The 13,585-nt window shown below is 40.1% G+C and overlaps 1 protein-coding gene across 2 annotated transcripts in view; it reads left to right on the forward strand.

The window, feature by feature from the left end:
- Positions 1-13,585, forward strand: part of LDLRAD3 (low density lipoprotein receptor class A domain containing 3) — a 184,656-nt gene that overhangs the window by 100,495 nt on the left and 70,576 nt on the right. For both annotated transcript variants that reach the window (XM_063117424.1, XM_063117425.1), the window contains exon 4: positions 2,446-2,580. In XM_063117424.1, the coding sequence (XP_062973494.1) occupies positions 2,446-2,580 (135 nt within the window). The remainder of the gene's footprint in view (positions 1-2,445; positions 2,581-13,585) is intronic.

Below are 13,585 nucleotides of genomic sequence, written 5' to 3' on the forward strand. Positions count from 1 at the left end.
GACCACAATAATATTAGTTTTACTTGTAAGGATAAGTTATCTTTGATAATTATAAACAAGGTAGACATCTCAATATGCTTTGGGTGCACACACCCCTGCTAGAGGAAGCTGGAATGTGGTTTTCTTAAAAGCATTTAAAGGACAGAAGAACAGCCCACCATTTTTGTTAGCTAACAAAAGGAGCAAGATTTACAGTGAGCTTTCTTATACATTTGCTTTCTTCCTTGTTGACATTTCCTTGGAAGCACTCACATCTTTGACCTTTTTATTTATTCACATATGTCATCTCTCAGTAGCCTTTGTGTTTGTCTTGCCCTTGTGCCTCCTGAAACTTGGGGAACAGATCTCCATCAGAGAGAGAGTGGTTGGAAGAAGATTTAGGGACAGTGAAATTTACTTCAGGCTATGCTTGAACAAACAGGGCTAGAAAGGGTTTTGCACAATGCACCCTAAATCATAATTCTTAGGTTTGAGAGAAAGAGAGAGAGAGAGAGAGAGAGAGAGAGAGAGAGAGAGAAAGAGAGAGAAGATTTTGTCTATAGCTTTTGTATTGATAACTGAACAAGAAACACTCTTTGGACTGAAAAGAACTTTCAGTTGTTGAAAAATGTTAAACATCTCCATGTAATTTCATCTTAAATGTATTGTTACGGCAGTGTGATGCTTCTTGCTTCCCAATTGCCTCCATTTTCCTTATCAAGTGAAATACACTGACAAGCGTTTGCAAATACATGCAAACTAAATGTGTGAATCAGTCGAGAAGTTGCTTTTGAGTTCACATGATCCTTCTTCCTTTGTGTCACTGTAGCACTGGCTTCTAGAGAAGCTGATATTTTCTATCACTCCTGCCCACTGCTCCTGTAGCCTGCCAAAGAACCCATGAATGATGCCCAGTTCTGGATTCACACGTATTATAACCACCCATGGTTTAAACAACGCAGAGTTCACAATGCAACAACAACCATGAGTTCTCTTTCCTGGTTGTTTGTGTTTAACAAACCCAGAATTCAGAAATCCATTCCATAGGTTAGTATTATGTCCAAAGGTATGTAGTAGTAGTAAAGTTTAGGTATGCTAAGAAAGTAAGTGCAATGTAATTCCTTTGCTGTTGGGAATAAATGTCTTTTACTTGTGTTGTGACAACTAGGCCTCGGTCTCTAACCTGTTTTCTATTCTGTTGAGCAATGGATTTCAAGTTTTTGCTGTGGACTATCGCTCACATTGCCATGCATCAGTAAAGTGCAGATTTAGCGCTTTTATAAGAGGATTGTGAGAGCAGTAAATTCCAGTTTCTACACTACGGATTATATGCATCCAGTCTTTAGCATTTTGTTTCCTTATGGAGATTCTATACTTGTGCTCTTTGAAGGATCTTTCTGTTTGGTTGGCTTAAAAATAGCAGAAAGACACAGAGCCTGAGAACTGTAATCCCTATTGCAATTGAAACCAAAACAATTTTTTGAAGCAGATCATGAAGCTAAAGGACATTGTCATCCCACTTTCCTAAGGCTGTTTAAATTTACGTTTTGAAAATGATATTCTTCATTAAGAAAAGCTAATAGAAGTTCAGAGAAAAGTGGCACAGGATAAAGATTTTGCAGGAGATAGATAAGCAACTCAAGTACATGTGCTTAGCAGTGACCTGTCCTAGACTATTTCACACAAGCATGCAAGGATGTGGCAGCCTTTAGAACTACTGCTGCACGCTCTGAAACACTCCCATGGCTTGCTACGTAGATCCAGGGCAGATTAAAATTAAAAAGTTATAGGAAACCATCTTATTTACACAAGTATTGTCTCACTGACAAAAGTCTTTAGAATGGCTTGGAAGGTTGTTCATGAGTGTATTGAATTGGATCCAGAGTTGTGCTAGCAGAAGAAATTCTGCCAAGGATGCTGTTGGGCAGGAGCTAGCAGAAGACATTGTCAGATGCTGTGTCACAGATTGTGTCATGCCTCGTGTGAATGGAAAGCATACCTTTGTATTTTAGCTCTCAGGTCTCAAGCAAGAAGGAGACCTTCCACTCCCAAGAGGGCATCTCTGGTTTCAACGCTGCACAATCAGGTGTGCATGGTACCTAATATAGTATGAAAGGGCAGGATCCCTGCTCCAAGGGTCTTACAATCTAGAACTTGACACAGGGGAGACAGAGGAAGTAGAGGGAAGTGGAGACAGAGGTAAAGAAGGAAAGCATGTACTCATAGTTCGGCTCGGTTGCATGCTTAGTTGCCATTCTTGTATAGTTTTCTCTTCTGTGTAGCATTGCGTATCTTGAAATGTACCTCTCCCTAAGCAGTAGTACTAACTCCTCTAAAGTACAGTGGAGATAGAAGACTACCCGATTGAAATTTGAATCGTAAACTGGATGGGACTAACCCTGGGAGTTGTTCCTATCTGGATGAAGCCTTAAGCGTGAATAAAATGTCATGCTTTTGTTTTCACAGCAGCAAATCCCTTGCTATGCTCTACTGACCGATTTCACTGCAGGAATGGCCTGTGCATTGATAAAAGCTTTATGTGTGACAATCAGAATAACTGCCAGGACAACAGTGATGAGGAAAGCTGTGGAAACTCTCAAGGTAGGTACAAAGTACAAAACATGATTTTCACAGCTTGGTACTGAAAACACTCTCATCCTCCTTCTTTTTCTTGGGGTGAAATCTTGTAACTTTCTCATCTCCTTGTTATACAAATATTATTTAGGGGGTGTCTGCACCATTTAATGCTTCATTTTCAGAGCAGTCCTCACTTGCTAAGCTGCTTCTTTACAAAAATAATGCGAGGCACTGCCTTTGTCGAACTTCTCTGCGAATGTCACAAAGTCTTGTAACTACATGGAGTGCAGTGGACACATTGCTAAAATGAACCTGTAAACATAATGAGCCTCTGAAACTCCTTTCTGAGGCTTTCTAAACATTATCTTCATTTTGTAGCTCGGTGTGTGGCGTGCAAATATCAGGCTTTGGACTAAGGTGTGCTTTTTCTCAAAGGACAGAGATTTTACAGATGATTTATTTCCTTCAGAACAGCGGCTGGTTCACTTGTTACCATGGTGCTAGTCCCAACTGTGATCACTATAGCAATAGAATGGTGGAGCAAAAGCCTTGTAGCAGGCAAAAAACTTCACTTATCTTTTTTAAATATAAAATACTTGGAGATGTGAACTTGCGTTGCATAGAAAAAGTTTCCTGAAATGGTGAATATTGCTCTGAGGGAAGAAGGAATCGCTTTCCCAGCCTAATAAGATTGATGGGAGAGACAGTCAAAATGGGCAGGGTAGCAAGTAAGCTAGTATTGGAGGCTTAAATCAGCAGCATGGTTTTCATCTGATATTACGTGTGTTGTTATGACATTGCACCCTTGGAAGCAGTAGGCAGAGCTTCAGACCAATCTGCTCCCCCCACCACCACCCCAACTTTTAAACTCCAGCTATGATTCATAGGTATGTTAGTTGTACCTTATCTTCTGTTTGCTTGTGTTGAAAAGGGAGATCTGGGGAAACATTAGCACAGCCTTGTAATCCAGGGGTGTTGAACCTCAGGCTCATGGGCTAAATACGACCTTTCTTCTTCTTCTTCTTCTTCTTCTTCTTCTTCTTCTTCTTCTTCTTCTTCTTATTATTATTATTATTATTATTATTATTACTACTACTACTACTACATTTATATGCCTCCTTTTTTTCTCCAAGGAACCCAAGGTGGCGTACATAATCCTCCTCCTCTCCATTTTATCCTCACAACAACAATCCTGTGAGGTGGGTTGGGCTGAGAGTCTGTGACTGGCCCAAAGTAACCCAGTGGGTTTCCATGGCTGAGCGGGGACTAGAACCCGGATCTCCCAGCTCCCAGTCTGACACTTTAGCCACTACACCACACTGCCTATCACCCCAGTCTGACTCTCTGGGGTTTCCCAGATGACCATGTCCTCTTCCCTCATCCTCCTTTTGCCTCCCCACTGACTTCTGATAGTTTTGTGGTTCCTCAGCTTTTATCCACCACCACCCCAATTCTAAAAGGTTGTAATGTTTCTCCTAAGGCATAGTTACTGGCAGTAAGAATTCTAAGCTAAAAAAACTAAAAAACACCCGCTGGTCTGTTTGGTATCTTGATCCCACCCCTTTTGCCTTTAGCCCCACCCACCACTGGAATGTGTCTCAAGGTGGCATCTCTGAAATTGAACTCAGCCCAGAGTCTCAGCCTTACAGTTACAGGCTGAAAATTCCAAGGGTTCCAAGGTGGTCAACGCAAACACAACACAAAGAGGAATCAGGCAAAAGGCAAGGTCTCAATAGTCTAGGTCACAGGCAACAAGGTTCCAAGGCAACACAGCAGATAAGGGGCAGGCAGGTGGGAGGGCCAGTCCAGTTCAGTTCAGGTAACTGGCAGTAAGGTCCCAAGGAGAAGGGAGAAGGAGATACAGAGTTCAGTCCAGACGTACTTATGCCAGGAATCAGTCAAGGCAGGGGAAATTGGATTCAGGAAGGTCTGGCCAAAAAGCTTTCAACAACTCAATCTTACACTCCTGTTTTTACATAGAGGCTGTCAGAGCCACACCTCAGCAGTGAGCTGTGACTGATGAGTGACTGATGAGTGAGTAGAGCATTACACACAAAGGCCTCTGGCTCAGTCTGGCAGTTCTTCTGAGAATCTGTCTTTTCAGATGGTGTCTTTCCCGAGGGATTAGGGTTTCCTCTACTTACTCCTCTGAGGCAGAAGCCTTGTGCTCCACAAGTGACGCCCTCAAGATAATCACCCCTGAGGGCTCAGGCTCTACTTGGGCATTGCTGGTGGCAGGTGTTTCCTGGCCCTCCAGCTCTTCATCCCAGGAGGAATCTTTCAGCAGGGGCATGACACTTAGGCTGAAAGAAAATTGATATTGATAAATTGTACATAATGATTTGCTATTAAAAACCTCACTTTTTTTTTAAGAAAAAGGACAGCACATGAATGTGCATATTGCTTTCTTGCAGTTACTTCTGGTTTTAAGATCTTGAACAAAATGGATGAATATTGCGCTTTTCAGCATAATGGGATTAAAACTGAATTAAAGTAACTTTGTACCATGTATATTGTACGAAGTGTATTGAATTTGTAATGTACAAACACTACCCCAACTGAGGGAATGGTCAGAAATGAGTGGTTTTAGATTCAGTGGAGGCATCATGAAGGAATCGATTTGTGTCTCTGCTGTCTTTGACCCATTGCTACTCTTTTCACTGCAAAAAATATGCAAATAGCAGTTACTTGTATCAACACATGCCAGTGTCCCTTTCCCAACCTATGAAGCTATAACTCTTGCCCTTTTCATGCTGGTACTCACATTATTAGTGAGAATGATCCAGTTCTCTCTTCCTTTGCTCACCCTGCCAAAAACATGCACAAAGGGTGGAAGATCAATGCTCTCTTCAATGCTTTAAGAGAGGAAGAAAACATGTCTCAGTTCCAAAGTCTCAGCTTGAGCCAGGTTTATTAGTGGGGCATTTCATCTTTTCTTCTACACATTTAGACATATACTGAGAATATGTAACTTTAAAAAAATCTATTACAAAAATGCTGTTTAGTTGTAGGAAATGAAACTTTAAACAGAGCCCTTAAAGTTTATAACATTATTTTGGGGGGCAAACATTAACTATTGTGTATTTCTGCTTTGTTACTTCCTTTTTCACCTACTCTTAAAAAATCATCTCAATCCTACCTGTCTTTCTGGAGTTTTTTTTACCTCCTTTAAATCAGAACAGTATGTGTATTCAAAGTATGAAAATATATCCTTAATCTTATCAGTGATTTTATAGCTACATCCTTTCTTTCTGTGGAAATGTTTGACATAGTGTGTGTGTGTGTGTGTGTGTGTGTGTGTGTGTGTGTGTGTGTGAGAGAGAGAGAGAGAGAGAGAGAGAGAGAGAGAGAGAGAGAGAGAGAGATTTCAAATAAAGGCCACCACAAATTCTGACTCCAATTGCATCAGTCTCATGTTTTACTGGTGGACCTTTGTGCCCTCTCATATGCTTGTTAAAAGCTCTTCTTCCCTTTAACCCCTTTGGCGATTGTGAACTCATTTCCTTTTTATTGCCACGCTTATCTGTTCCTTAACTGACTCTGAATGATGCTTGCAAAGTGCCGAGCATGGTAATATCCCCACAATGCTGTTATTAGTTTAATGATAGCATTGTTGCCCAATTACTGGCTGGGTGGTCTGCAAGCCTCATTAATTGTTAGTTTGCATATTCTGTTACCATGCGTTGAAGACATTCTCCTCCTGATTAGCTTTTTATCGCCACGCAAACATTTTCCGGGGGTCGGGGTGGGCTGTTAACCCCACTAAGTTCTACTGAAATTGCAGTCTGGCTTTCAGTGTCAACCTTCTGTTTTTAGCCAGTTTCTAATTGCTTAAGGTGGAAGAAATAAGTGATCCATTGAAAGATGCAAGTTCGTATTTATGCTTGCTTTTGAGATAGCGGTTCTCTAGGCTCACGCTAACAGAAAGATTGCAGGCTCTGATAATGGTTATTGCAAAGCCCTCAACTGATGCGCATGTTATCCAGTCAGGCAAGTCTTTCAGCATCTGATTTCCAACTCAATTTCATGGGTATGTTGAAAGTGCCATATCTCTGATAATTCCACAATGTGTGGCACTTGAAATATTTGTGTCCTCTATCACTACCAATGCCAAAAATAGGTACCAAAATATTCTGCTTTTTCCGAAACCTGCTCTGTCCATAATGCATGAGTGTTAGCATAAGTGAAAATGGAGTCATTTTCGATAACGATAGAAGAGATAAAGTAAGGTATTAGAGTTTTAAATTCAGTTAGATAAATTCCCTAATATCTTAACCCTTGGCCTTATCACAACCCCCACCCACAAAAATCTTACCCTTTCTCCAGTCTCTCCTGAGAAAGGCTCCTGAGAAAACTTAGAGGAGTCATAGGATAAGAAGATAGTAACTGTTAAAGAATAGGAAGTAAAGAGTAGAACTAAATGGGCGTTTCTTACAATGAATGGATGTAAGAAGTGGCATCCCTAAGAATATGTATGGGGACTGGGTTTTTTAACTTGTTCATAAATGATCTAGAATTAAAGGTAAGCAGTGAAGTAGCCAAGTTTGCAGATAATGCAAAGTTATTCAGGGTGGTTTTAAAAAAGGAAGAGCTCCACAATGGTGAATGGGCATTAAAATGGTGAATATGATACAATGTAAGTAAATGTAAAGCGATGCATATAACTTTACATATAACTGATGGAGTCTGAGCTGGCCATGACTGTCGGGTTTCCCAATCCCTTATGCAATCACACATTCTGGCAAACTGACATGGGGCACCCAAATAAGTGAGACTTCTTTATTGCAGGAAACCCGTCGGCAAAGCTTAATAGTTATACACTTCAGAAATCATATAGCTGATGGTCAGTAGCTGTAGCATCCAAGAAATTCCAGAACATTCAAAAGCTAATCACTGCTACTGTGACGAGATCCCCATCAATGTGGTTTCGCCATTGCCATCTCCATGGTTCTGAACACAAGGGAAGGTCAATCCATACATGGGTTCCAAAGCCGGACAAGGGAGAGGGATGATTCCTGACATGATCCATCAGGCAATCAAAGGAGCAAATTCTTGGAAGGCCTAACAAACCACCCAAAGAGACCTAGTCTAGCCTCAGATCATACATTGGTAACTCAAAGGCAACATGGTTAGGGGCTAAACAAGATCACGGGGAAAAGTGAACCATCAGATGTGAGGAGCTCCATACCACTGCTTTCACATGGCCATTTCCTTGCTGCATGAGTCGAGGCAGAAGGTCCAACTGTCACTGATCAAGCCGAATCTGCCGATGCACTGAGCTGAAGACAAATAAAGGCATACAATCCACAACAAACGAGAGTTCAAGTCTATGAAAACCCTCACAGTACTTTTCGTGGCAAGTTCTTAGTAATCCAAAATTCCACTTAGGAATGATGGATCCAAACAGAGAGGTTTTCCAGGAATGCAGAGCAGATGTTCCTAGCAAAGGCTCCTCGCCTTTGCGCCAGCTTAAAAAGGGAAGTATAGGCGTCTGCCAGACCATTTAACAGACAGGGCCTTTGGCCTTTGAGCAGTGCCGTTGTCCAAACAGGATGGCATGCTCAGCCACCAAGATGACATTTTAATCTGAGCATCCCTTCTGTAAACTCTACCTTTTCTCTATCAATTTCACACAGACAGCTTCTCTGCCAAGGCCGAGGCAAGCAGGTGGATTGCGGGGAGTAGGGGCACTCTCCCACTTCTGCTCTGAGAATGCTGATACAGGCACATTAATACAGGCACATTAATGTCCCTGTCCAGAAACATGAGGTTAGGATCAGAATCCTGCTGTGTTGTAGGTTCCAGAAATAGCTGTCAAATAGAGTACGGGCACCCTATTTTGTAATGAAATACCCCGGTTTTTCAATTCTAAAATTGACATGGTTTCCAGTGTATTCTTCCTCACCATGAACCTGTTACCAGTCCTTTACACATGGCCAATTGAAATGCCCTTTAGGCTACAATATTGCTTAGGCGTCCTGATCCCTTTTAGCCCAATTCTGGCTGTGTAAGTTTCATTTTATTGAGTCTATCTTTGGCTTATTTATGTAGGCTGTAAACTGAAGCTCAACTTGCAATTATTGTACCTCAGCTTAGTCCAAATGCAGCCTACATCTGGAACTTAATAGTTAAAGGCAGACTAAATAAAAAGCAAGAAAATTACAAATGAAATGACACCGAATGCTTAATTAAAGCAAGCCTGTAGTTGTGCATATTTTAGTAGCCGCAAATAGCTTGATTATAGCATCTGGTGCTCAGAAGTCGCTTCCAGAAAGTTTTATCAGCTGGAAATAATTTTTCCTGATAACTCATTCTCTCGCCTGTTTCCTTCCATTTTTTGACAGTAAAATGTACTTCAGTAGTTCCCCTCTCTCTTCTTCTTCTTTTTTAAAAATGGATTCATCATTTTAGGGGACATCTCTACCAGATGCAGAGCAGATACTGCAATTGGTGAAGGTTTTTAAAGTAGCACCTGTGTTGAGTTAATCATTAAATAACAGTCAGTGTGTCTTTATGGGAAAAGGAGAATTTTGATTTTATAGACAACACAGAATTATGCATTCCTTTTTGCAAATTGTCTAATCTTGTTTGATTAGATGGTTCAAAGTTTTGTGAGTATGATTTGGAGAAGACTGTTTGCTTAAAGCAAGGAATATTTGATTGGTAAAAAGGGTGGGGAGTGTCTGTCACCATCATTGTTTCACTTCTCTTGAGCAATCTTTGTAGGGATTAGCATGAATCATTCCACACTCCTTTGTTGTCTTGTAAACTGTTCTCCCTCCCCTCAGAAGGATTCCTCTACTATTTTTCATAATCCGTTCTGTCAAGAAGTTAAAGGGAAATTTCCAGAAACAAGAAGCTTCCAGAAATGAAAGAAAAATTGTTTTCAGATAGGCTTGCTACACATATTGGATGCTATTCTAGATTCTTGGTATGTTCCTCACCTAAGGTGCCCTAACATCCTCAACGTCTCTGAGATAAGATTGGAATAGTTTGCTTTGCAAATCTCTGGGCCTTTTGTTGTGTTACACTAGGTATTGACACCACCATCACATCCACATTCTTTCCAGCATGGCTCCTGGCAGCCTCTTCCCTAATTTCTTTCAGAAAAAAATCTAAATAAAATTGTATGTAGGATGGCATGCCTTGCAAAGCTTACAATAGGCAAATACTTTGGGAACTGGGACTTATATGAAGGATCTGCCACTTGCATAGGCCATTAAATCACCAGTGAGACTTGAGTGGCTGACCTGAAGGTCTCAAGGGGTGGTTCAAGCTGTTTCCCATCACCTAGCATTTGCCAAAAGAGCCAACTACAGGAAGGCCTGGCACACTAACCAAAGAATCCTCCTTGTACCAATAGGGACAATATTTCAAGTGATGTTCTTTGACCCCAAGCTGAAAAAGCTTCCAGTTCAGCTTGCTCAAAACTTTTCTTTTTCCTAAAGCTTTTAAAACTTGATTTTGTTCTGACTTTTATACTGCCTGTCTGGTGCATTCTCTTCCCCTCCTTATTGTCTTATTATGATTTTATTAGAATGTAAGCCTATGCAGCAGGGTCTTGCTATTTATCGTTTTACTCTGTACAGCACCATGTACATTGATGGTGCTATATAAATAAATAATAATAATAATAATAATAATGACCTCTGCAGGAAAGTGACTTGCTAATGGTGAACAGAAACCAGGTTTCCCGACTTTGCCTTCCTCCATTCTCAGCTGTACAGAAATCAAGTCTAATGTGTTATCTCCTTCCACTCTTCACCAGGTTTTCTGAAACAGATCCTTAAAGATGACATTCCCTGTCATTGTGTTCAAATCTAGGACCTAATTTTGCTTTTATGGTGAAACTACTGTGGCTTTCCCTCTTACAGTATGAACCACTAGCAACTGAGGTAGAAAGTGGCCACTTCGAATCCTCTGAATTTGCCAGTGTGTTTTTAAATTTGAAGCTGATTTTTTGAGATTGCTTGTCTTTCAGTCTTTAAACTATGTGGCTACATTGTGGATAATCTGTGAGTACACTAGATTTCTTGACAATGGAACCATCGAATCGGCCTTTTCTTTGAACAATAAGTAGTAGTTTATATTGTTTTACAAGTTATTTTACACTTAATAGAAATGGCTCAGACGGTGACTTGGTTCACATGACACACAACATTCATGGTAGGGTATTTAACTGTGGTGAGTGCCAGGTGCCATTTTGAATATGTAATCCCCAGTAGTGTTGTGTTGTGTATACCTGACCATCAGTGGTTACATGAAGATTAAACAACCCTACGTTTGTTTTAGGGTTATGAGAGGGTTGTTTAACCCACACATAACCCTGATGGCTGGATTCGCATGACATGGTCCAACTCCCTTGGGGATTGCATATTCACAATGGCACCCAGCACGCACTGTGGCTCATCTTGGGTTAAATAACCCATGGTGAAGCCAGTGTGTCGTGTGAAGCAGGCCATTCTTTTTTGCTTTCATTGAAGTTTGTAATATGCACATTTTATTGAAATTTAACTATTAATTTTTCTGATTTACAACTGATTTTCAAAAACTTTTAAACAAGACTACTGCTAAAGATCTACCTACACTGTATGAATTAAGGAAGTTTTCTTCTGAAGAGAAATACATTCTGTGCCTTGAATCAAGGTTCAATTGGCAAAATTCCATACCACAAAACTGACTACTGTAGCTAACAGAATGTATTTCACACAGAGAGGAAAAAATGAGCAAGCTACTGTTCTTCCTATATGTGAACCCTGTAGAATAGCCATGTGGGAAAAGAAGACTTCCAGAACAGCTGCCCGTAAGGTACTTATGATCTCATATGGGTTTGACAGTTCAGACTTTTCATTACACTAGATTTCACACCAAATAAAACTTAAGTGGATTTTAATATATGCAATATATTAAACTGATTCGTGCTAATGTAATTCTGGTCATTGTGTGCAGATGGGAATGAGTAATTGTTGGCATCCAGCATAAAATACTACTATCTCTGCTCTGACTTCTTCTCTAGTAACTTGCTTTAAATATGGAAGTGATATGAATTTACTAGTTACCCTTTATGGGTTTCCCCCTTTGCTCATGATTTGTATGCTCAGAAGTTAAAAAGGAGAGGAATGCAGATATTTCCTTGTTTATAATTTACTTTTCCCTATTTAGTTAATTGGTAAATCAGTTAAAAACTGTGTGATAGATTAAAAGTACCCCTGATTATAAATCAGGAAGTAGACTTCAAGAACTTAATTAAAGTATTTAGAAAAACTGTAAATATCCCTCTCTCAAACACATTAGAAACTGTCTCTTCTGAGAGGATACCTGCTGCAGCACATGAATGCATAATGTAAAAATAAAGGATGTGTTTTACTTCAGAACTGCCTTACTCACATTTACACTTGTGAGATGTAATTTATTATTCAATAATTGTATGAGTTTTAATTCACTAAGATTACTTTATAGTTGTTGTACATCGTTCTTCTACCAAAAAATGAACTTGACTGAAGGTATCTTTTACATAATTTTAGCCTCTGGAACCCTGACTGAACGTTAAAAGATTTCATTCATGTAATTCAAAGACCACCCTACCCTCATCACATTATTCTCTTGGCTCATTAAGTTATTAGCATTGAAGTATTATAGGGTGAAATGTTTCTTAAGGGGCTGGAAGGGGTTTTCCTCCAGGTTTTACAAGCATATGAAACAAAATCCAATGTCAGCAAATGTTTAAATTGCTTATGTTCATTTATAGTGTCTTGGGATTTCTGTAACTCAAGAGTGGACCTTAAGTGGACAGTAGTGGGGGCCCAATTGTTTGTGAGTTACATTTATATCCTGCCTTTCCTCCAAGGGGCCCAAGCCAGCTTACATGATCTTTCTTCTCACCATTTTTATCCTCACAATAACTCTGAGGTAGGTTAGGCGGAGAGTCAGCAACTGGCCCAAAGTCACCAAGTGAGCTTCATGGCAGAGTGGGGACTAAAACTGGGTATCCACAGCTCTGGTGCAACACTCTAACTGCTACACTCCGCTAGCTCATTGTTGCAAAGATTGCTGGGGCTGATTATACAGCAGAGCACTTCTTGAGGTCAGGCTCAAATAATCCATTTCATCTGCATTTTGTGGATTGTCAGGCGCCTTTTGTTCCATTGTCCACTCATCAACAGAGTTGGGTTTTTTGCGCAAATTCACACTTGTGCAAATTTGCGCTTTAGAAATACACAAATCCCCCCCAAATGTACAGGTCCCCCCCTGCACATTTCACACTTTAGCCTATGGGGGAAATGCACATTCTTGGCCAGATTGTTTTTTAACTTTGCGTATTTTTCTATTAATAAATTTGCGCAACGTTCCAGAAAGTCAGAATAACAGCACACAAGTCCACAGAATCTACCCAGCTGGGGAAAAACTGGTCTGCTGTGGAATCTGCAGGTTGGATTCATAAAAATCTGATAGATTCCATTGTGGATTTCTCCAATATCCCTAGGCTTAACTCAACACTGGCTTTTTATTAGCAGCAAAATCATAGAACCTCTTCTACTCATGCAGCAGCATTCTGATTTCATGAGGGTTTTGAGTTTCACATTTGCAAAGTAAGCCTTCTTCTTTTTTTGCTGTTATTGTATTTTAGTCCAATTAAATAAACATCCTGAGTGACTATCCTGGTACTAGTTTTACTCACTAAACCTTGGTTATGATAATGGGTAGAATACTGGTGGTTGACACTTAAGACAAAAAAAGCAAGGTAAGGACATGATAGAAGTAAATAAAATCATGCATAATGTGGAGAAAGTGGTTAGCCACCTTGATTGCCATTTTTTTATAGAAAGGCTGGGCACAAATATAAATAAATAAATAAATAAATAAATAATAGTGAGAACTTTCTCCCCCTCTCTCATTATATTATAAATTGAGCTCATTGAATGAAGCTGGATGATGTGATGCCTTTTAAAGGGAATTAGACACATTCAGGGCTGGTTAAGGCATGCTGAGGACATAAGCCATGGCAAGATTCAGAAGCTCCATACCATAA

The sequence above is a fragment of the Elgaria multicarinata genome, chromosome 2 (genome assembly GCF_023053635.1).
Source record: "Elgaria multicarinata webbii isolate HBS135686 ecotype San Diego chromosome 2, rElgMul1.1.pri, whole genome shotgun sequence".
Taxonomy (NCBI): domain Eukaryota; kingdom Metazoa; phylum Chordata; class Lepidosauria; order Squamata; family Anguidae; genus Elgaria; species Elgaria multicarinata.